General features: G+C 48.2%; 1 protein-coding gene across 4 annotated transcripts in view; it reads left to right on the top strand.

Annotated features, from left to right (window-relative positions):
- The window catches only part of ATP9A (ATPase phospholipid transporting 9A (putative)), a 126,145-nt gene that overhangs the window by 21,507 nt on the left and 83,971 nt on the right, over window positions 1-20,667 (top strand). For 3 of the 4 annotated variants that reach the window (XM_046678932.1, XM_046678933.1, XM_046678934.1), the window contains exons 2-4: window positions 5,567-5,711; window positions 7,481-7,594; window positions 14,431-14,539. In XM_046678932.1, coding sequence (XP_046534888.1) covers window positions 5,567-5,711; window positions 7,481-7,594; window positions 14,431-14,539 — 368 coding nt within the window. Of the gene's footprint in view, window positions 1-453; window positions 576-5,566; window positions 5,712-7,480; window positions 7,595-14,430; window positions 14,540-20,667 lie in introns of those variants that run through there. The other variant, XM_046678931.1, reaches the window with a different exon arrangement.

Genomic DNA, 20,667 nt, shown 5'->3' with positions numbered 1-20,667 from the left:
GTTGAGAATCACTGATTTAAGGGATGCAAATTGAGGCAAAATCATGAAGTTAGAACGTAGAGGTGGTTGGATATTGTAGAAATCCCATGTGTGTATGAAAATGGCTGAAGTTTGAGAACCTGCTTAGGCAAATTTCCTTCAGTTGTGGGGTCCACTTACTGATGTTCACGTGTGTGTCCTTGAAAGGGCATTGACCTCAGTTCAGGGTGGGTGGAAGGAGATGTCTTGAAAAGGATGCTCTAAAGCAGCACTGTTCAGTAGAACTTCCCGTCGTGCTGGAATGTTCTGAATCTGCTCAGTCCGGTCCGTAGCCGCTGGCCCCACGTGGTTGTGGAGCGCTCACAGTGCGGCTCAGGAGAATGAGGAACTGAATTCTTTTCATTCATTTAAGTGTAAATAGCCACCTGGAGGAGAAGCTGCTGTGTTGGACGGCAGAGCTCTAAGGTCCAGAGTGGAGGGGTCAGCGTCATGGACGGCGGGCTGTCAGGTGCCGCTCGCCCTCTTCAGAAGCCTAGACTTGAAACACACGGAACCAGTAGGGATGTTTCTTTAAGGACGGTCCTGCCACGTTGCAGGTAGGGTGTCCGACATGAGATTTGGGGTATTGGTTAACACGCTCAACTGAAATTGGCTTCAGCAAAGTAAAATAAGACAAAAGCCAATTGATTGATTGCAGGGAATCAAAGCAGGGGAAAGGCCAGGGAACGGACAGACCTGCGTGCTCTCCCCCGTCGTCAGGAACTCCTCCGGTCTCTGCAGCCCTCCCTGTGGCTCGTTTTCAGGCTGACTCTTCCCTCAACAGGAGCGGGGTGGCCGCCCGCTGCCAAGGCTTGTTTTCTGCCACCTTAGCAAGCCCAGGGTGAAGAGCGCATCTTTCCTAGTATTTCTAGCAAAAATGCCACTCGGGGGTCTCATTGGCCCTTTCTCAAGCCCATTACCATGTCAAGGGCTCTGCTCGGCCCAGCTTGGATCCTGTGCTCATCACATCTGGAGCTCAGAGGTGGGGTCGGCCACAGCTAAGCCAAGTGGGGAGACGGAGGGAAATGACTTATTAAATTATGATGAAAGAGTAGCTATAGGATAGAAGAAAGCTGTATGGTAGCTGCGGCTGTGGGAGTGGATCCAAGGAGGGGAACACACTTGGAAGGGGCCCCCCCAAGGTGGGGGTGCAGACCTGGTTGGAGACGGTGTAGTTCAGGCTGCTGGATGGCAGGGCCGGAGCTGGTCTGCAGGCGTGGGGCAAGCAGAAAGCAATCCCCAGGGTGCAGGTGGGGTGGCAGTCACAGCTGGTGGTTGACACATTCGGTCTGCAATGGGAGTGAGGCACTGGTGCCAACAGGAGGCCTGGAGCTTGCAGTGTCTGGGACACAGTGACAGAAGAACCTCAGGAGACAAACTTGGGGGTGAGGGAATCAGGGTGCTGGTGTGGGGGAGCCTGGGGCTCAGGATATCTGTACTGAGAGGGCCCTGGGAAGGTGACCACCGGGCCACAGTGGGGCTCAGAGGTCTCCGAGAAATGGTGCGTTCTGGGTATGTGGCTAGACAGAGCACCGTTGGATGTCCTCACACCCGTGCCACTGACCCATGGTGCCACAGCCTGGAAACCACCAGGAGCCTTTTTTCCAGAAAGGTCCCTCTGGCGCCCACTACTGAGAAAGCTTAGCATTGCGCTCACTGTACAGGAGAGATGCTTGAAGGACCTCTGTCTGTGATCCCAGGGCAGGTATTGAAGGGTGACTCGGGAGCCGAGAGATGACAAATTGACAACTGGCGTGAAGATGAATGGGTGTGGGGCAGGCAGAGCACGCAGAAGAGCTCCACGGGCAAGACAGTTGCTCTTGATGGCCCAGAAGATCCTTCCAATTTTATGAAATGAGAGACTGGAAAAAAAAAATAGAGCTGTAGAATAATGGTGCTGATGAGGCTGTTAATGGCAGTGCAGGGTGTTCTCAGCTCTTAGCTCAGGATTGGGATTAGACAGGCCTGGGCTTAAGGCCTGCTTCCCCCACTCGATAGTAGATGGATCAGATGCAGAAGTAACTCTTGGGAAAGTCACTGAGTCCTCTGTGGGCTCAGTTACCCACTCTGAAAATGGGGATGGCACTACTGCCTACCGTGTAGGGTGGTTGTGAACATTAAATGAAATATGCATTTCTGTTTTTTTTTTTCCTGAGGAAGATTGGCCCTGAGCTAACATCTGTGCCAGTCTTCCTCTGTTTTGTATGTAAGCTGCTGCCACAGTACGGCTGCTGCCAAATGGTGTAGGTCCGTGCCTGGGAACCGAATCTGGGCCACTGAAGCAGAGCATGCCAAACTTAGCCACGAGGCCAGTGGGGCTGGCCCGATGCATTTCTTTTTTACCATTCTCATCTGGACCACAGTCTTTGCTTGCCTGGATGAAGGCAACAGCCTCCTAGGTGATCCCTCATTTCCACTTTTTTTGGTTACTATATAGCTTTGTTAAGATATAATTCACAGACTCTACAATTCATCTATTTAAAGTGTGCAATTTAGCAGTTTAGTATCTTCCTAGAGTTGTGCAACCACCACCACAGTCATCGTTAAAACATTTCATCACCCCAGAAGAAAACTCACACCCCTTACCTGCTTCTCCCCTTGTCTACTGCAGCGTCTTCTCTGCCCAGAAGCCAGAGGGACCTTTTAAAAATGTAAATCAGATCGTGCCACCCCTGCTTGTAACCCTCCAGTGATCCCCGTTGTGCATGGAGTAAAATCCAGACTCCTTGCCCTGGTGACAAGGCTCTGTGTCACCTGCCCCTTCTCCTCCTCTGACCTCGTCTGTCACCCTCTCCCCGGTGACCACTGCCTTCCAGCCTCACCAGTCTTCCCTCTGTGCAGACGTGTGCCAGGCTGCCTCCTCCCTCTGGACCTTTGCCTTTGCCTTTCCAGTCTGCCTGGATTGCACTTCCTGCGTTGTTTCACAGATGCTCCTTCTTGTCACTCAGTTCAACTGTCACCCCAGCCTCTCTGACTACCCAATCTCCCGGAGCCACACCCCTTCCCCATGCCCTCTCTTGCCCGGCCTTGTTTTATTTTGGCAGTTTACTGTTTGTCTCCCTCCGCTGGAGTATAAACTCCATGGAGGGAGGACCTCATCTGTCCTGTTCACGACTGAACACCCAGTGCCTGGGCGGGGGCACCTTGTGAGTGCACAGGACATGCTGGGTGAATGAAAGCACGGCAGAAGAGAAGCGGCGATTACTTCTCTTATTGTTGTTATTAAGTGTTCAATAAATGCTATTGACCTGAAAGTCAAATTAATTGTGCCCTGAAATTAGCCTTGGGGCTAATTACACCGGGCTCAGGTGACACAAAGTCCTCATTTTACCCCAGCTTTGCGGTGAAATTGTGAGGAAGGAGAGAGCAAGGATCCTGTTCTGGAGTTTGGTCCCCACAGGCCCTGGAATAATACTTTGTACCAGATGGGCACTTCATAAATGCTTAGTATTAGGAATCTAGCTTTAAAAAAACTCCAGACAAACATTTAGTCCTGTAGATAACATGTGTACCATGTGACTACAGATCCATAGGAAGAGGTCTCCCTACCTCCCCACCCCCAAAGGGAACTGGCGTTGCCGGCTCGTTGTGGAGATTTCCTGCCTTTGCAGGCTTATGTCTGCGTGTGTGTCCTCTTGCTTTCCTGTGAAGAGTAGCATCCTGGCCACACCTTTCGGCCCTTGCTTTTTGATTTAGCGTGTCTTGCAAATGGCGCCCTTTAGTCCATACAGCTCTATTTCATTCTTTACAGACTGTTGGGAATCCCATTTTCTGGATGTTCCCTGTTTATTTACCAGCCGTGTCTGATGAATGGTCAGGTTTGTTTCCAGTCTTTTGCTTCCATGGTGCACGCTGCAGGCAATGGCCTGTTACCTCGTGCACTTGCGCACTTCTGCAGCTTAAATCACAAATAGCTTGAGCGGGCAGCTTGCTGTGTGGGGCCTTCTGCTAAAACAAAACAGACAAAACTCATGAACAGTCAACCCCACAGTTTGTGATTCTCTTAAATTCATTCTGTGGCTTTCATTGGAAACCTACAACTGTGGGGTCCATCGTTACAGGATTAGTACGGGCTGAGGAGAGAATTGCTGGTTCACAGAGAGTCAGTCGTGACCCTCAGGAAGGTTGCCGCAAATCCAAGGGTGTGTTTCCTGTCAAAGGAATCCTGCCTCCCTGCCACCTTGCTTGCTTCCTGCATTCACTGAACACTGAGTGAGTGCCCACCGATGGCCAGCTGGGGTGATTCACACTCACGAGCAGGAGTGGGCTTGGCCCCCTCGAGGCTTCTGTGTGTGTCCCTGGCTTTTGGCCAACATGAATGAGTTACTAGAAGTGAAACCTGTCCTTATCAGAGCCACACTCCACCCCGAGCGCCAGTTTACTGGAATGAGGATGCTATTTTTAAGAAAGAGCATCGCGTTTCATCATGGAAATTTTGAGCATCTGAGCAGGCAGCTTGCTGGCTTGCTAATCTTTAGAGTCTGATGCTCAGGGGCTGTGTTTGCTGGGCTCTGCAGCCCAGCACCCCACCAGGGCCTGCCCAGCCCGTAGGAGGAGGGGGCGAAGGGAGATCCGTGGTGGACAAGTCATTATGTAAGTCCTGGTGGCTGTGTCTGTTTGGTTTCACTTCAGCGGGCAGCTTCTCCAGGGGCGGGCAGGGCTGGGGTTTCTCCCTCCAGCCTGTGGGTGCCGGGGCAGTGAGGCGAACAATTCGGCGTGGGGTGTTCCCACCGCAGTGCTTATGAGGGCTTGTAATTCTGGAAACGCCTTGTTTATGGGCTCTCCTGAAGGACGTGCTGCCTCCTTTGGGGAGTCCTGAGAGCGCCTTTGTTTTGCTGGAGCCAGGGGATCTCCAGGTGTTCCCCTGCCTCGCTTGAGGGTCACCCGGGAGGGGGCGTGCCTAATGAGCTGCTCTCTCGGGACAGCCAGGTCGGGGGCGGCACTTGGGGCCAGTCTGCCCACAGCTGGCATGCTGGCCCGTCTCCAGGATGCGCTGGGCTCTGAGACATCGTCCTTCTGGCTTGTCCCTCCGGTGTTGCTAAAGAGGAGAGCCAGGGATGGAGAAGAGCTTCCTCCCCTCCTCCGTTACAGAGCAGTCTTGGTGTAACCAGCAGCTTTGACAGCGTGGGGTGATGGAAAGACCCTGGGTTTTAGAATAAGATGGACATGGTTCAAGGCCACACTCAGCTGTTTCTCATTTCTAGGCAGATTGAAGTGCTTTATTTAACTGTCCTGGCCTTTCCCTTCTCATCTGTAAATGTAAAAATAATAACAGTGTTGCTGTATATTTACTTTTTTAACTTAAGTCTTATTATTTTAAAAATGATGTCTACTTTTTGAAATAGTTTGGGCTTTGGGACAAAGCATCTTTTATTTGGACCACACCTTCTTAGAAGCCTTAGCTCTGTTTTCCTGTCTCTCTGAAGAATGAAGGCCCAGATGATGTCTGTGGTCCTGACCCAGGGAAGATGTTTTAGAGGAAAACATTCTGAGAAGAGCCGACAGGTGTGGGCGTGGCCTTGATGGTGTGGGCGTGTCTTTCCCACAGGTGCTGTGAATGGCTGAGATGCTGTGGCAGAGGGGAGCCCCGGCCCCGCACAGTCTGGTTGGGGCATCCCGAGAAGAGGGATCAGAGGTACCCTCGAAATGTCATCAACAATCAGAAGTACAACTTCTTCACCTTTCTTCCTGGGGTATGTATGGGCAGGGACCACATCCGTTTTTCTTCCCATGCTACGTGTATGCGATGGTGCCAGTCTTAGAAGGCCGAGGTCCCCGTGGCAGGTTTTGTGAACACTCTGTGTCTTTCCCATGACACCTTAGCCATCTTCCCTGGTCCTGAGCACCTGGAGGAAGCTGCCTTCTGTCTGCAAGGCCATGAGACTCCATCTGATCCATTAGAATAACTTCCTACTTATTTGATGTGTTGGGCCGAAGAGTGAAAAAGATTTTTTGAGGACTTAACATTATAACCACCCCCCCCCAAAAAAAACCCATCAGCAGTGCTTAAATTTTTCCCCTATCATCACGAAACACATATTCAGTGTAGGAAAGTTGGGTGATAAAAGTATAGAGAAATTTTTTTAAGAAGTTTTTAATCCAATCATCCAGAAAGAGTATTTCTTTTGATGTGTTTGCTAATGAATGTTTCTGTTTGGCACAGTGTTTTTCTCGGTAGGCACAGCATTCCCTCATTAACTTATACAAATCCATGGGCATGTACTCCACAAGCCTTCCCCTTACACAAACTTAAGTTAAACACCTTGTTTTCACCCAGCAGCCTCTGAGCACACTCCAGCTGACTTCAGCAGCAGCTGCAAACAGTGTCACTGCTGGAGGAAAAAACAAATGACTGTGTTCGATTTGTTGAGAAAGAATGCAGAAACACAAATATATTATACTGTGGCTTAAGGTCAGCTTGAATGTCTATTTAAGGGTGATTTCCACTGCATTCACTGGCTCAACTCACATCCCCTTAGAGCTTGTATCTTAAGCCAAGAAAGAGTCTGTTTCTCGTTCGTGGAAATTCTGATGCAGGCTGGGCCCCTCTCCGCCATCTCGTGGCTGTCTGTCCATCTGGAATACACAGCCACCGCATCGCCATGACCCAGCGAGAGCGAGGTGGCTGAACAGTGGCTCGTCACTGCCTTAGCCCTGGAGAGACGCGTCATTTCTGCTTATTGCCCAAGGGCCAGCTGGGTCATGCGCTGTCAGCCTCCCTTCCAGGGCACACGGGAGCCCTCGAAACCACCAGAACCCACCTGCCGCCCAGGAGGAGATTCCACTATATTTATGTTACTATGCTGAGATCATTTCGTGGACATAGCAATTTATCTTGCTTTTTGGATTCAATCTTACAGCATAAGTATTTTCCACCAAAACTTCTTAACATTTTGAGTGGCCTACCTGTACTTACAAAATAGATGGTTAAAGAAATAAAACATAAGAGGTACAGTTGAAGCCCCCAGAATGCCCTCCCCACCCCGGAGGTACCCACTGTCTTGAATTTGGTATTTATAGTTTCCATGGGGATCATTATTTATTTTTTTACTTTTACAAATTAATTTTTTTTTTTTTTTTGGTGAGGAAGAGTGGCCCTGAGCTAACATCTGTGCCCATCTTCCTCTATTTTATATATGGGACGCCTGCCACGGTGTGGCTTGATGAGTGGTGCATAGGTCCACACCTGGGATCCAAACCCAAGAACCCCAGGCTGCCGAAGCGGAACGTGCAAACTTAACCACTATGCCACCAGGCTGGCTGTGACCACAAATTCATATTTTTATTACTCATATGTATTTTCCTAAACGACATTTAGAACTGTTTGGACTATATATGAGAAAGGTAGCGTGTAACTTGTTGTCTTCTTCTGTAGGAATATTTTTCAATGTTATTCACCTCCCGCTCGATCTACCCCGCCTCGTCAGACGAGCCTTGACTGCCGTCTCCCTCTGCGTTTCAGGTGCTGTTTAACCAGTTCAAGTACTTCTTCAACCTCTATTTCCTGCTGCTCGCCTGCTCCCAGTTTGTCCCTGAGATGAGACTTGGCGCCCTGTACACCTACTGGGTGCCCCTGGTGAGTACACAGGCGTCGCTTGTTCAGCGGCCTCGGGTTTGGGAACAGGAGTTCTTTGTCTGTCTCCCTGAGCACTTGGAGCGGGCGAGGATGCCCTCAGGCCTGCACGTTGCGAGTCCCCAGGACTTTCACGTCAAAGCGCTGTTTCCTCCACCCCCAGGATCCCGCTGTGGAAAGCTGGGCCCGTGCATTCATTCTCACTCTGCTATTCAGGCATTCATTCTTTCAGCAAATATTTGTCGCGTGCTTGTTGTGTCACCCAGTTCAAGACTCTGGGGACACAGTGGTAAATGAGAGAGACAGAGCCGCTGTCTTCGTGCATTGTGGTGTTTGAATGGCTTTCTGAGATCACGTTTTCTGTTTACATTGTGTAGGTATTTCAGCATGAGGGGTTGAAAAGGGGACAGATTCTGTGCTGTAGTGTGGACAGAATGCGACAGAACTGACCAGGATTCCCCTCCGTTCCCTTCCTCTCTTTATTCCTTCCCTCTGGCAAAGGGTTATTGAGCACCCACTGTGCGCCAGGTGCTGTGCTGGGTGCTGGGGATGCAGCAACAAATGAAACAGATAAAAATTCCTATCCCCACGGAGCTGGTGTTTCAGAGGGCTAGACAAGAAACAGATGAACGTAATTGTTTTAAATGTGAATTGTGCATTGAAGGTTAATAGAATAAGATGGGGTCCCCAGGCACATTTAGTATTTGTTGAATGGATGCAGGTGGAGGCTGGGAGATGTGGAGGGGCCACCTTAGAAATGTGACCACAAAAGGCCTGTAGAGGAGGGGATAGGAAGGAGAGAAGGTGGACGTGAGTATTGCAGGTACAGGGAGGAGTGATGCAAAGGCCCAGCGGGAGGCATGCGCTCAGAGCATTTGAAGAACAAAGAAGCCTAACATGACTGGGGCGTGGAGAGGGCAGAACGGACATCTCTTTTTCTCCAAATAGAGGCATTTTGAAATATAACTGCTGCTGATTTCTCACTAAGCATGACTTGAGGGGAAGGATTCTCTGTTCACAAATATTGTCAAATTTTTAATCGGGAGAAGATTGTTAAAGTAGAAGAGATTTAAGCCCTCCTTAAAGAGATGAAAACAAGCATTATTTGCATTATTTTTGGTGGCAGTGGGAAATGAGAAAGATTTGGTGCTCGGGCCCTGTGGAGGGGAGGGAGCCAGGCACTAAGGACGGGTGCATGGGTGTCGCACCCTGTGTGCCACGCTCTCAGACGAGTCACTTCGGCAGCTCCAGCCCTGAGAAGAGGAGGGGAGTTTGCTTCTTCCACACGAGCAACGAAGATGCTTCTGAGACGTGAGAGCCATTCTTTCCTACTCCCAGTCATTTTGGGTGAGGTGGGGCTGGGAGCTGGAGCGAGCCTTGCTGGAGCACCTTGCCCTCGGATAACAGACGTTCCTCTGTGTGTGTGTGCCCTCGCACACGCGAACACTGCAAACCCAGAGGCTGAGGGAGAGCTGGGCGCCCGTGGGTGTGCAAGGGCGGGAGTGGCTGCTCCCCGCCATCTGGTGCAGACGTGCGCCCAGAGTCGCCAGGCCCAAGAGCTAAAAACTGGAGAGTTTTACATGAAATACTCTAATTTTATTCTAGTTTTTTATTCCACAAGTGTTTATTACATACTAACATAAAGTCAAACTGTAGGTTATTTATTTAAGGAAAAGTTAGTCTGTCATGTATATAAAATCATTTATCACGCTGCCTTTTTATTGATTACCTTTCTGAAGTTGTAGTTATTTGAAAGATGACTGCATTCACATGATTCAAGAAATGTATAAAAATGTCTCTAGTGATCAATCTCCCATCAGCCGGTACAGCCCCCAACACTGTCGTGTGTACCTCCTCTGTCCTTCCAGAGTTTGTGAGTGACAAAGACAGTGAATACAAATTCCTGTCTTTCCCCTGCTCCCCTACAGCCCTTCTTAGAAGAAAGGGCACAAGCTGTACACAGTCCTGAATAATTCTTTCTTTATAATTTCCAGCATGTCTTTCTCTTGGTTTTTAGGCGTTGACAACCGATTTAAAATATATTAAAGCATGGTGTGAACTGAACAGCCCCTTCTCCCGGTGCTCTGTCTGCAGCTGCCAGTCTGTTGGCTCTGCTCTGCTGGAAGATGTCAGGAGTTCCTTAGTGCCTGGCCTCGGTGCCTTCTGGGCTCAGGAAGCCCCGCTGGGAGTGTGGACCACACCCCACCTTTCAGGTCTATTGGATTCACCCAAAAGCCAGATCCACCACTCTCTGTTGCCTCCAAAGCAGCTTCTGCTCACTTTTCTTTTCCTTTTTCAATTACAAAGGGGCTCATGATTATTAGAGAAGATTTTGAAGAAGAACCAAAACAAAACCCAAACCCCCCAAACCCCACTTGTGTAGCCACCCCTTGAGAGATTTATGTCTTTGATGTATTTCCTTTCAGTCTCTTCTTGCATCTGCCTGTGTTCTGTAGACACTCGAACATGCATTGTATTCAACTCTTACGTAAATGCACATGTTTTATAAATTGGAATCCCAAGGTGTCTGCGAAGGCAGCTGTGTGTCTGCCCATCTCCCGCCGTTTGCATCTCGAGTGTGGTACCTGTGGTCTGGTCTGGCTCTCTCCCCTGGCGTTACCCGTCGGCCCCGCCTGCAGTATAACCGCATCGTCCGAAAGGTCCTGGGGGTGCAGACCTGTCAGCACCCCTGCAGCCTCGTTTCCACTCTCATTGGCATCTGTGGTGGGGAGGGGACTTTGGCCACATTTGGCCTAAATTTTCCATTCTCTTAGCCAAGATTCACGTCATTGTGACTAAGGAGAGATGGGATTATGCAGGAATTTACGTGCCTGAGAAATAGTTGGGTAGGAGATGAGATCAGCTCTGTTGAACTCCTCCAAAGGCGGTGATTGGAGGTGCCCGTGGGCTGAGGACAAAGTGAACTGTTAGGGAAAGGATTCCCCGCTGGATGGAGGAGAACATGGAGCCGAGAATAAGAGACCTGCCTGAGAGCAAGCACTCTAGGACACGGGGAGTTTCGGGCTCACAGAGACAGAGATTCTCTTTTTGCAAGGGGGGCAGGTCTTGAAATTCAGAAAGGGCGTTGGGGTGCGTGTGTGGTGTGGCGTGTGCGAGGATGTGTTTGAGCATGGTTTACGTTAATAAAACACTGGAAACAACTGAACGCCCATCCTGGTTAGCCAAGTGCTGGCAGCGCTGTACTGTGGGATGTTGCCAGAAGTTAGAAACAGTGAAGTCGCTCCATCGCTGTTGACACCCGAAGATGCGAATGATATTCTTCTTTACATGAAAAGAGTGAGTTGCAGAATAACATGGACAGTAGGCTCCAATTTTTATGACCCTCTCCCCTCCCTCCCAGCAAACATTTTTACGCACTTATGTATGTAAATGCATAGAGGTCTGGAAGGTTCTTCACCAAAGCCAGTGCTTGTCTTTGGAGTGGCCGTTTCTTCTAAGTGTTTTTGGTCTTACTGTGCCTGTAGTTCTGTTTTAGGTCAGCTCAGCACCTTTCTGGAAGTCGAAGAGGTACAGGAAACTAAATGGATCAGGTGTGCATTCTGAATCTGAAACGCTTGAGAACAAAGTTGCTCCCTGCTGCGTGGGGAGACCAGAAGGGTCCTTGGGATTGGTGACCGAGGATCCAAGGCTTGAATGCAACTTGCTTGCAGGTGCCCATCCCTTTTCTGTTACTAGTATTGACTGCATTGTCTGATGGCAAACTCCAGTGTCTCCAGAAGCCCCTCAGGGAACACTGGGGTGAGGCAGGTGGGCTGCGGTGAGTGATGGAGACGGGGCTGACCCGAGGTCTGCCACACCTCCAAAGAGGGAGGGCCCTGGCCCAGTTCCCGCCCAGTCTCCTCACTGAAATGATGCTTGGAGTTTCCAGAAGCGAGAAGGGCTGACTTTCAGGGTACTCGGTCACTGGGGCCCCCACCACCTCTGCAGACTGTCAGCTGACTCACCCTGCTATCCTGGGACCCTCACTGTAGACAGAAGCAGGCGGGGCAACAGCAGCCTCCGGCAGCCCCGAGGTTTCTAACTGCACCTCAGCTCCTTTTCTAGCTGGCGTTTCCCGGGAAGGTTCAGGGCGGGAGGGGATGTTTGCCTTGTAGCTCTGCTTCTCGGTTCCCAGGGCTATCGGAAGGGCGTTTGGGGTCAAAGAAAGTAGACAGCATCTATTTCAGGGTGACTGTAGCTGATTTCCTCTAGATTTTTATGTAAAGAATCAATTTGTAGTTTTTAGCTGGAACATGCTTTGAACTCTCTGAGCACCCTGAGCATCCTCTCATTTCAACGCGAGCTGCATGCAGAGTGGTTCAGACTGAGGGCTCTGGCCAGATGCTTCAGGGGCGGCTCTTGGCTGCACGTTGAGAGGCTGTGTGACGTGAACCAGCTTTTCTGGGGCTCAATTTCCTCACCTGTGAAATGGGGGTGATTATGTCAGCTTCTTCGGCTTGTTGGGAAGATGAGATGAAGCCCCGTGAAGCGAAATGGTTCATACAGCTCCTGAGATCTAGAAAATTCTCAGGAAATGTTCTCAGTTTAATTTTTAAATTCTGGCACTGGCGCCATTGTTGTTCATTGTCTGGGTTAAAGTTTTAGCTGTTAAGAACATTTTTCTTGGTACTAACATATTCGAGGGAGAAATTTCTCAAGAAACAGCTGAAATAATCTATAAAATCGTTTGTACGAGGACCAAATAATATATCTAGATTGTTTTTGTTACTGAGATATGATCTACACACCACAAAATGCACAGACACTGAATTTTCATCTCACTGAGTCTTGACGTTGGGCAACACCCACGTAAACCCCACCTCAATTGGGATACAGAACATTTCCGTCAGCCCAGAAAGGTCCCTAGAGCCCCTTTGCAGCCAGCCCTCCCCCAGAGGTAACTGCTTGACTGATTTCTCTCTCACATAGATTAGTTTTGCTTTAGTAAATCTATTTTTGATGGACAGCTTCACAGAAGAGGCTGCGCCCCGTCAGAACTGCTCATGTGTGTGCCATCATGGCCTGTGATTTCTTTACGAGCTCAGACAACCCCAGGACCCGCTATTAAAGCCTCTTTCTAAATATCTGTGGATATTAAAGACCTCCTAAGTGGGATGGGTGGAATTTATTTCTGGGCGACATTTGCATCCCTTTGTAAAGCAATTTCTAGCCTAAGGAGTGGCGTGTCCTCTGGGATTAATGAGAACTGTGTGTTTTGGGGGGCGGGGGGCATAGACACGATCGCTCAGGAGGCCATGTGGATTTGCAGCAGAGGTTGGCGGCTCCTGTCTTTGCATGAGCTCACACTTTCCATGAACATCAATGGGATTTAGCTAGGCCCACGCAGAGAGAAATAGAAACTGGAACGTTTGAAAAAACAAATAACAACAAAAACCTGGGTTCTGGCCCTGAACAGCAACAGCAGCACGGGGGCGTGGGGGGCGGTGGGGGTGCTGCAGGCCGGCTCTGCCCGCTTCCGGGCCAGGTTTTCCCTCACCTCCGTATGTGGCCTGGTTATGCTTTTCTTCTGCAATGGACCAGTTCTGCTTTGCTGCCGTGTATACTTTACATCTGATTGGAAACAGAGTAATCCTTTGATTGTGAAGATGTGTGGGCCTTTGGATGAGTTTCACAAAGCCTCATGTCTCTGGCTAGATTTACATAAGAGATTTAAAGTCCTTTGAATCAAAGTTAATATATTTCACGGGATTAACAGTAGGAAAATGAAATCCTCAAAGAATCAGTGCGGCTAAGCTTTGGGGTGACTGTGCTCTCCGTATTTAGAAAAAGTGGCTTGAAAAGGAGGGTTGGCAAAGGGTATTTTGTAAGAAAAATGAATGAGTGTTCTTGCCTTTGTTGATACAAGAGGAGAAATCTAGATGGAGATAGATTCCTGCTGTGGGTGACACACACCAGTCCCCTCCAGATTTTATTGTTTGGGGTACCTGATTCGGGAAGGTAGGGTGGTTTTAAATTTTCTTTTGATTAGTTGGTACTTATGAAATTAATACTTAAATGTGTTTTCTTTATAAAAATGTAAAACATTACAGATAAGACTAAAGTCTCCTTCAGCCTCCCCCCAGCCCATCCTAGCCCCTTCCTTGCAGAGGAATCTAACCAATAGTTAAAGAAACTGGGAAGCCTTGAGCGCTGTGTGGGATCTTTGTGGTTGTTTCTCTGAACAGTGTTACACTGTATCTTCGGAAAGATTGATTTCCCCATTTGGCCACGTGGGTGCAAAACCGGGTTATACCTCTTTCTTTTTAACTGTCTCCATCTGATTGGCTCCACCCACCCGAGTTTCTCTAGATGCAGAACAACGTGGCTGTTAGAGCAAGGACTCTGGAGCCCGATTTCCTGCCTGTCACTGAGGAACTTTATGTCCTTGGATGAGATTACTCAACCTCTGTGTGCTTGAGTTTCTTCATCTGTAGCATGGCGATCTCAGTAACAGTAACGAAGCGTAGGGCTGCCATGAGGATGACGTGCACTAAGGATCTTGTAAAGCACTCTGAATAGCGCCAGCACGTGGCGGGTGAGATACACGTTAGTGGTCACCATCACTCAGCCATTGGCTGTGGACGAAGGTTCTGGTGTTTCTCCTCTTAGGAAGCCTCTGGGGGTGAATAGGGGTGTTCTTGTGTGTCAGTGAAGGATTCACCTGGGTATGTGTGCAGGAGAGACTCAGATAAGTGGGCTTGCTGGGGCATGTGCCTTTGGTAATTAGCAGGTCCCGCTCTGCTGCCCTGCCCAGCGGCCTCTGGCTTTTTCTGTCCGCGGCCCCAGGAGAGGAGGGTCCGTTTCAGCTGGGCTCACCTGGTCTCCTCTCTCCTCCGCAGGGCTTCGTGCTGGCCGTCACCATCATCCGAGAGGCAGTAGAGGAGATCCGATGCTATCTGCGGGACAAGGAAGTGAACTCCCAGGTCTACAGCCGGCTCACAGCAAGAGGTCAGACTCCTGGCCCCACCGCGGCTGCCTCCTGCCGTCAGGGCCCGGGAGCCTCAGGGTTGCAACTCAATCATGGGCCGCTGACAGTCAGGGAGCAGAGTTCAAGGCCCAGGCCCCGTGGGTGTGTGGGTGCCGCGTGGCAGACAGTCACTCAGTTTCCGGCACCAGGGGGGCCACCGTGGTCCGGGGGCCCTGGGGGACTTGGGCTGCATTGCCGAGCTGCCATGGTCCTCTTAGAGCTGGTCCTGTTGGCTGACTTGTGCATCATCCACCTGGAATGAAGTCCTGTGTGTTTGGCATCCCCAGCTCACTAATCCTTTCCCGGGCTCCCCGGGAGGGGAGGAGAGCACCCCTTCTGTGCACGGGGAGGCTGGGTACTGTCCTGTGCACGTTTCAAAGGAGCACAGCTTTAAAAGATGCTCTTTCAACATTACAAAGCTCATGTTACAACTTGGCAGCCTTAGTTTTTCAAAAGGTACCAGATTTACGTAAATACTGCATCTGTGAAGATTTCTTTGACGGCATCTTAGAAATCTTCAAAATGGAAGCAGAGAGCATGTGTAGTCTGACCCAAGGAGAAATAACCGGAAACCTTTCATCATTGAATCCCTTGTAAGACATGTGCATTTAAAAATTTTTTAAATTATATTATTGAGGTCACATTGGTTCATAACAGCCTGTAAATTTCAGGTGTACATCATTATATTTTGGCTTCTGTATAGACTGCATTGCATTCACCACCAAAAGCCTAGTTTCCATCCGTCACCACACACGTACCGCCCCCCCCCCCCCCCGCCCCGTACCCCTTTAGCTCCTCTTCCACCCCTCCCGCTCTGGTAACCACCAATCTGTTCTCTGTATCAATGAAGACACGTGCTTTTTAAATGGTGGAATTTTAAAAACCCACGCAAATACACTCTGTTAAAGGAGCCACAAAACATCCCAGCCAACACTGACAACTGTTTCCAACTACAGATCCTGCAGTAGATTTTCCTGTAGTGAGAAAGGAGAGGATGTTACCTGGAGTTCCCTAAGGTCACTGCTCCCATCCGGGGATTAATAACGCTTTAGGAGAACTGAGGGAATAAAAGCTGCATCTCGCCTTCAGAAAACTGAAAATTCTCAGAGAGAGAAGACAGATGCCTGAGGGCGCTTCCGACCCGAGCCCGGGCGTCAGCTGCCTTAAGAGCTTTAGGCTTCCGAAGAAGCAGTCCATCCATGGTTTCAGGGTTTTGAGTAGTTTTCTTTCTAAGAAAAATGTTGGAGGAATGTCTTGGGCTCGAAAAAAGTGAAAAGGAGATTTTAATAAAATTCCCTAAGGGCATGAAATAATTTTGTTTTAGTGCATTTGAATAGATTTTCATAGTTGGTGGTCTTAAAAATTTGCAAGAGTCTGGGAGGAGGGGGGATTTAGAGTTGGTATACAAATGCTTTATTATCGCTAAACTACTGTATTTAGGACGTTTTGCGATCCAAAGAATAAAAACCCAGCATAATCTTTGCAGAGGCAGCTGGCTTGGGCTTTCTACGTGGGTAATCAGAAGACCCTTCTGGAGGGTGTTTTTTTGTGGTTTGTGTATATTAAATCCTTTCTTAATAACGTGTTCTGACGATAACATTTAAAATGCTTGGCAACCGACAAAAGCCACGTCACAGAGGGTGCGGGGCATCTCTTCAGAGCTCCCGAGGCGGGGCCTGGGGGTTCCATTCATCCGTCGGTCTGGCGCCCTCCCTTCTTTTCATATTGCAATTGCTTTTCCCATGAATGATTTTTCTGCCCTCCCCTGCAGACCCCCTTCTCAGCTCCTGCTTTCACTTTGCCCCGTTCTTGAAAAGATCCTAAGGAGAATTGGCAGATGGCTCTGGCATTAAAAACGTGTCCTCCTTTCTTGGTGTCCTTTTGTGGCCCATGCTTTCCATTGTCATGGCAATGCGACAGTAGGGGAACAGAGCAGGAGAGCTGAGTACCCACCCAGGCCTCAGCTCTGCAGTTTGTTTTGAAAGCCCTTAAAGGGCTCTGAAGAAACTGTCAGCTTGGAGAGTGATGGTGGTGAGTTTAGTTATTTGATACCCTTTGGGGGGAAGGGCCAGAGGAGGAGGCCGGACAGGAGGATTTCAGAGAGAGAAGCCTTCTTTGCCCTCACTATTTAATTACTTAATAATATTTTCTTGAGTGAGGCTTTTCACCGAGATCTTCATTTTAGTAATTTCAAGGCAAGATGAAACAAATATGTATATGTGTGGCCATGCAGGACCGTTTGCTTTTTTATCAGATGGCCTCCTAAAATGTTCTTTTCAACACTATTTTTGGAGTTCAAAAATGTTTAAAAACTGAAATATCAAGTCCTTGATGACTAGATTATGGGTCATATTGATATTTACCTACATTCTGCATCATTTCCTGATTAATAATAGCAGGACTTGTATTAATATGGTTAAAAAATGTTGGAGGGTAATAATTGCTGACTAGCAAAAAAGTTACAAAAATCATATGGAGAAGTCTTAAAAGCCTTTCACCCAGATTCCTCGATTGTTCTCATTGTGCCACATTTGCTCTTTAATATTTGCTCTCTGAGCTGCTAGAGAATTAAGTTGCCCACGTCATCCCCTTTTACCCCTAAATACTTCACTGTTTAATTCCTGGTAGGACAATAGCACAGTAGGATTATCAAAATCAGGAAATTTGCCCTCAAGGAATTACTATTAATCTAATCTACAGTCTTTACTCAAAATCTGCCCTTTGCCATTCCTAAACTGTCCTTTAATAGCATTTTTTTTCCTGGTCTAGGAACCAATCCAGGGTGGCAGTTCCATTTCGTTGTCCTTTCTCCTCATCTCTTTTGACGTGGCGTAGCTCCTCGGTTTTCTCTGTCTTGACATTGACGTTTTTGAAAAGGATAGCCCAGTTTCAGGCCAGTTACTTTGTAGCTTGTCCTTCAATTTGTGTTCGTCTGAAGTCTCAAAATTAGATTCCTGGCATGCGTTTTTTTTTTTTGCTTTTTGGCTTTTTTTTGGTGAGGAAGATTGGCTCTGAGCTAACATCTGTGCCAGTCTTCCTCTATTTTGTATGTGAGATGTCGCCATAGCGTGGCTTGATAAGCGGTGTGTGGGTCCATACCTGAGATCCAAACCAGTGAACCGCAGGCCACCTCCCTGCTAAGCAGAGCACATGAACTTAAGCACTACACCACCAGGCTGGCCCCCTGGCATGCATTTTAGTGGGAATTAATATGGTTTTAAGACTGTCAGTGGCATAGATTCTCGTTGGGACGTTGCCAAAGTTTTAGAGGCATTGTATTAATCAAAGTAAAAAAATGTCAAGCTTCGAGAAGAAAAGAATTTGATTTTAAGCAACTGAACTAAAAGCCCTGATAATAAGGAACTCACCATTGGGAGTTTTTTTTGATAGCCGCTTCCAACATTTTAGATCATTTTATTTCATTCAAGTTGTATCTAAACGCACCAATTGGATTAATTTTTAATGTAATTGTCATGGTTTAGTAAGTATTTGAAGTATTTTAATAATGTAATTATCCGTATACAGGGAAATGACCTTTTTATTCGTTCTTTTCAGAATATTTGAGACTCCATCATGGTCAAGTCTATGATGAATTTCTGTATTAAAGAGATAAACGTGAGGGGCTGGGCCTTCAGGGCTCACAGTTCAGTGAGGGATCCAGGCATGCAAGGAGATAAAAACCTAACTAATAATGCTTCAGTGGCAGGAGTGTGGTGGCCCTTATAGGGAATGTCCTCACGGCATTCCTGGGTCTGAGCTTTTGCTCTGCCTGGGTTTAAGAGTCCAGCTTCCACGTCCTTCCTGCTGAGTGGGCAGATCCCATAACCTGTCAGTAAGTTGGGGACCGTAAGAGTTCTTTCCGTTGTGAGAGTTGCTGTAAATGTGACTCTTGCACGGGGAGAACTTAGCACTGCGTCTGGGATTTGATGTCTGCTCAAGAAAGGCAGTGCGACGATGCTGCAGCAGGGGTTCATTCAGTGTTGATGGGCGAATAAATGGAGGTATGAGCAGGGGCGATAGGAGGTTATGGGAGCCCATCAGGGGGAGAGCTGATGCTGTTTCCCCACAAGAGATGACCTTCATCCTGAGTCTTAGAGGATGGAAGAGAGTAGGACTGGCTACATGATTTGTGGGGCCCAGTGCAAATGAATATGTGGGGCCCTTGTTCAAAAATTAAGATTTTCAAGATGGTGTCAGCAGAGTATTCAACCAAGGAAGTGACCCTTATGAGTGTTGGGCCCTGTGCCAGTACCTAAGTCACATGCCCGTGAGGTGGCGCTGGTAAAGAGTCCTCTAAAGGCCATAGGTCGTGGATAGCTGGGAGTGCGGGTACGGAAGCCCAGGTCACAGCTCCATCTTATTCTTCCCAATCAGGCTGTGGTCCCTGAGCTCCTCCCTCCTAGGAAAACAGAAGAAAAGACCATGTAGGCCAGTGAGGACCTGAGACTCTGGGCAAGCGGATTCTTTGATCCAGGAATCTGTATATAGGGCACGCCACGGGGAAGAGTAGCATTGGGGCCGTTTGAAAAATGCCGTTCAGATTGGAAAGCAGGAGGAAAAATAGGGAGAGAGATGACCTGTGCTGGACAAGGTCGAGTCTAGTTCTGAGGAACTGAAGCTCAGAGAGGGAAAGTGCCACGTCTGAGATGACGTAGTGAGGTAAGGGCTAGGGCTGTGACCCGGGGCCAGGCTTGTCTGCATGTAAAACCTTAGCCGGTAAATCAAGGCACCTACTATGTACCAGGAGCCGAGCGTAGCACTTTCGCATAGAACATCTCGGTGATCACCACAGTGTTCAGGCTTCATGCATATGCTACAGGAGGGCTTTTAAGATTTAAATCATTTTAGGGGCTGACCCAGTGGCGCAGTGGTTAAGTTCACACGTTCTGCTTCTCAGGGGCCTGGGGTTCGCTGGTTCGGATCCCAGGTGCGGACATGGTATCTCTTGGCAAAAGCCATGCTGTGGTAGGCGTCCCACATATAAAGTAGAGGAAGATGGGCATGGATGTTAGCTCAGGGCCAGTTTTCCTCAGCAAAAAGAGGAGGATTGGCAGTAGTTAGCTCAGGGCTAGTCATCTTCTTCTTCAAAAAAAAGATTTAAATCATTTTATTTTTCATTTTATTGAGGTCGCATTGGTTTGTAACACTGTAAATTTCAGGTGTACAAGGTTTAAGTCATTTTAAAACACATTTCTGAGTCCAAAGAAACCTTTCAATCTAGCCTCCTCATTCTAAGGTCGATAAACTGTTGAAAGCCACATAAGGGAAATGCTTTCAGATAAATAAGCATCCCGTTTCTCCCTATGTGAACTCCCCATTTAAACAGGATCTGAGACTTGAGAGGGGTTCTTAGACCTTTATGAGCTTTATGGCTTTAATTATAGAGCTGTCTTCCCAAATTAATGGCATTCAGTGGCACTGGAAATACCAAACCCCCAGGGAGAGAGGATCTCGAAGTAGCAGCAGACCCAGCAAGACTGAAGTTTTGTGACTCGAAAGATTTGGGTTAGGTCAGGAAAGAAGAATTAGTCAATGAATCATTTCTCTTTAAACTTGCCTTCGCTGAACCAAAAGTTTAATTCTGGAGTGGGGGTCTGCCTCAATTAACACAGGTGGTGAAGGCAATTGGATTTGCATTTTCACAAGATGAGAATTCCTGGGTCTTCATACCAGGAATGTTTCCCCAGACTAACTTGTGATCAAGGGCTCAATGAAGCAAGCGGATAATTAGCCTTGAAAGAAAGCGCAAACAGAAGCATCATTAACACCATTGCTGATGCTTCTTTCCTGCTGGGGACATCTGGGCACACGGCGAACCCTAAGTCATAAGCCAAAGCTCTCTGCAAAGTGGACAGAACCCTCCTGTCTTCAGCTTTTTAGTACATACGTGGTGTAAAAAACCGAATTGGTATTTTTCTTCTTCCCCAGTTCTATCCAGATAGTTCCACTATGCTGCAGTGTGCATCCTTTCCCAGTTATGGAATAACCTCAAGGATCTCACCTCCATTAAGAGTGATATGTTTTTTTCCAATTTAATTCAAAATCCACTTTGGACCATTATTTAAGATTGCAATTAATGTGACTACATTTTGAGGTCTAAGGACATACG

The sequence above is a fragment of the Equus quagga genome, chromosome 12 (assembly GCF_021613505.1).
Source record: "Equus quagga isolate Etosha38 chromosome 12, UCLA_HA_Equagga_1.0, whole genome shotgun sequence".
In the NCBI taxonomy this organism is placed as follows: Eukaryota; Metazoa; Chordata; class Mammalia; order Perissodactyla; family Equidae; genus Equus; species Equus quagga.
The sequence above is the reverse complement of the archived record's forward strand: the minus strand, read 5'-3'. Positions and strand labels throughout refer to the sequence as shown.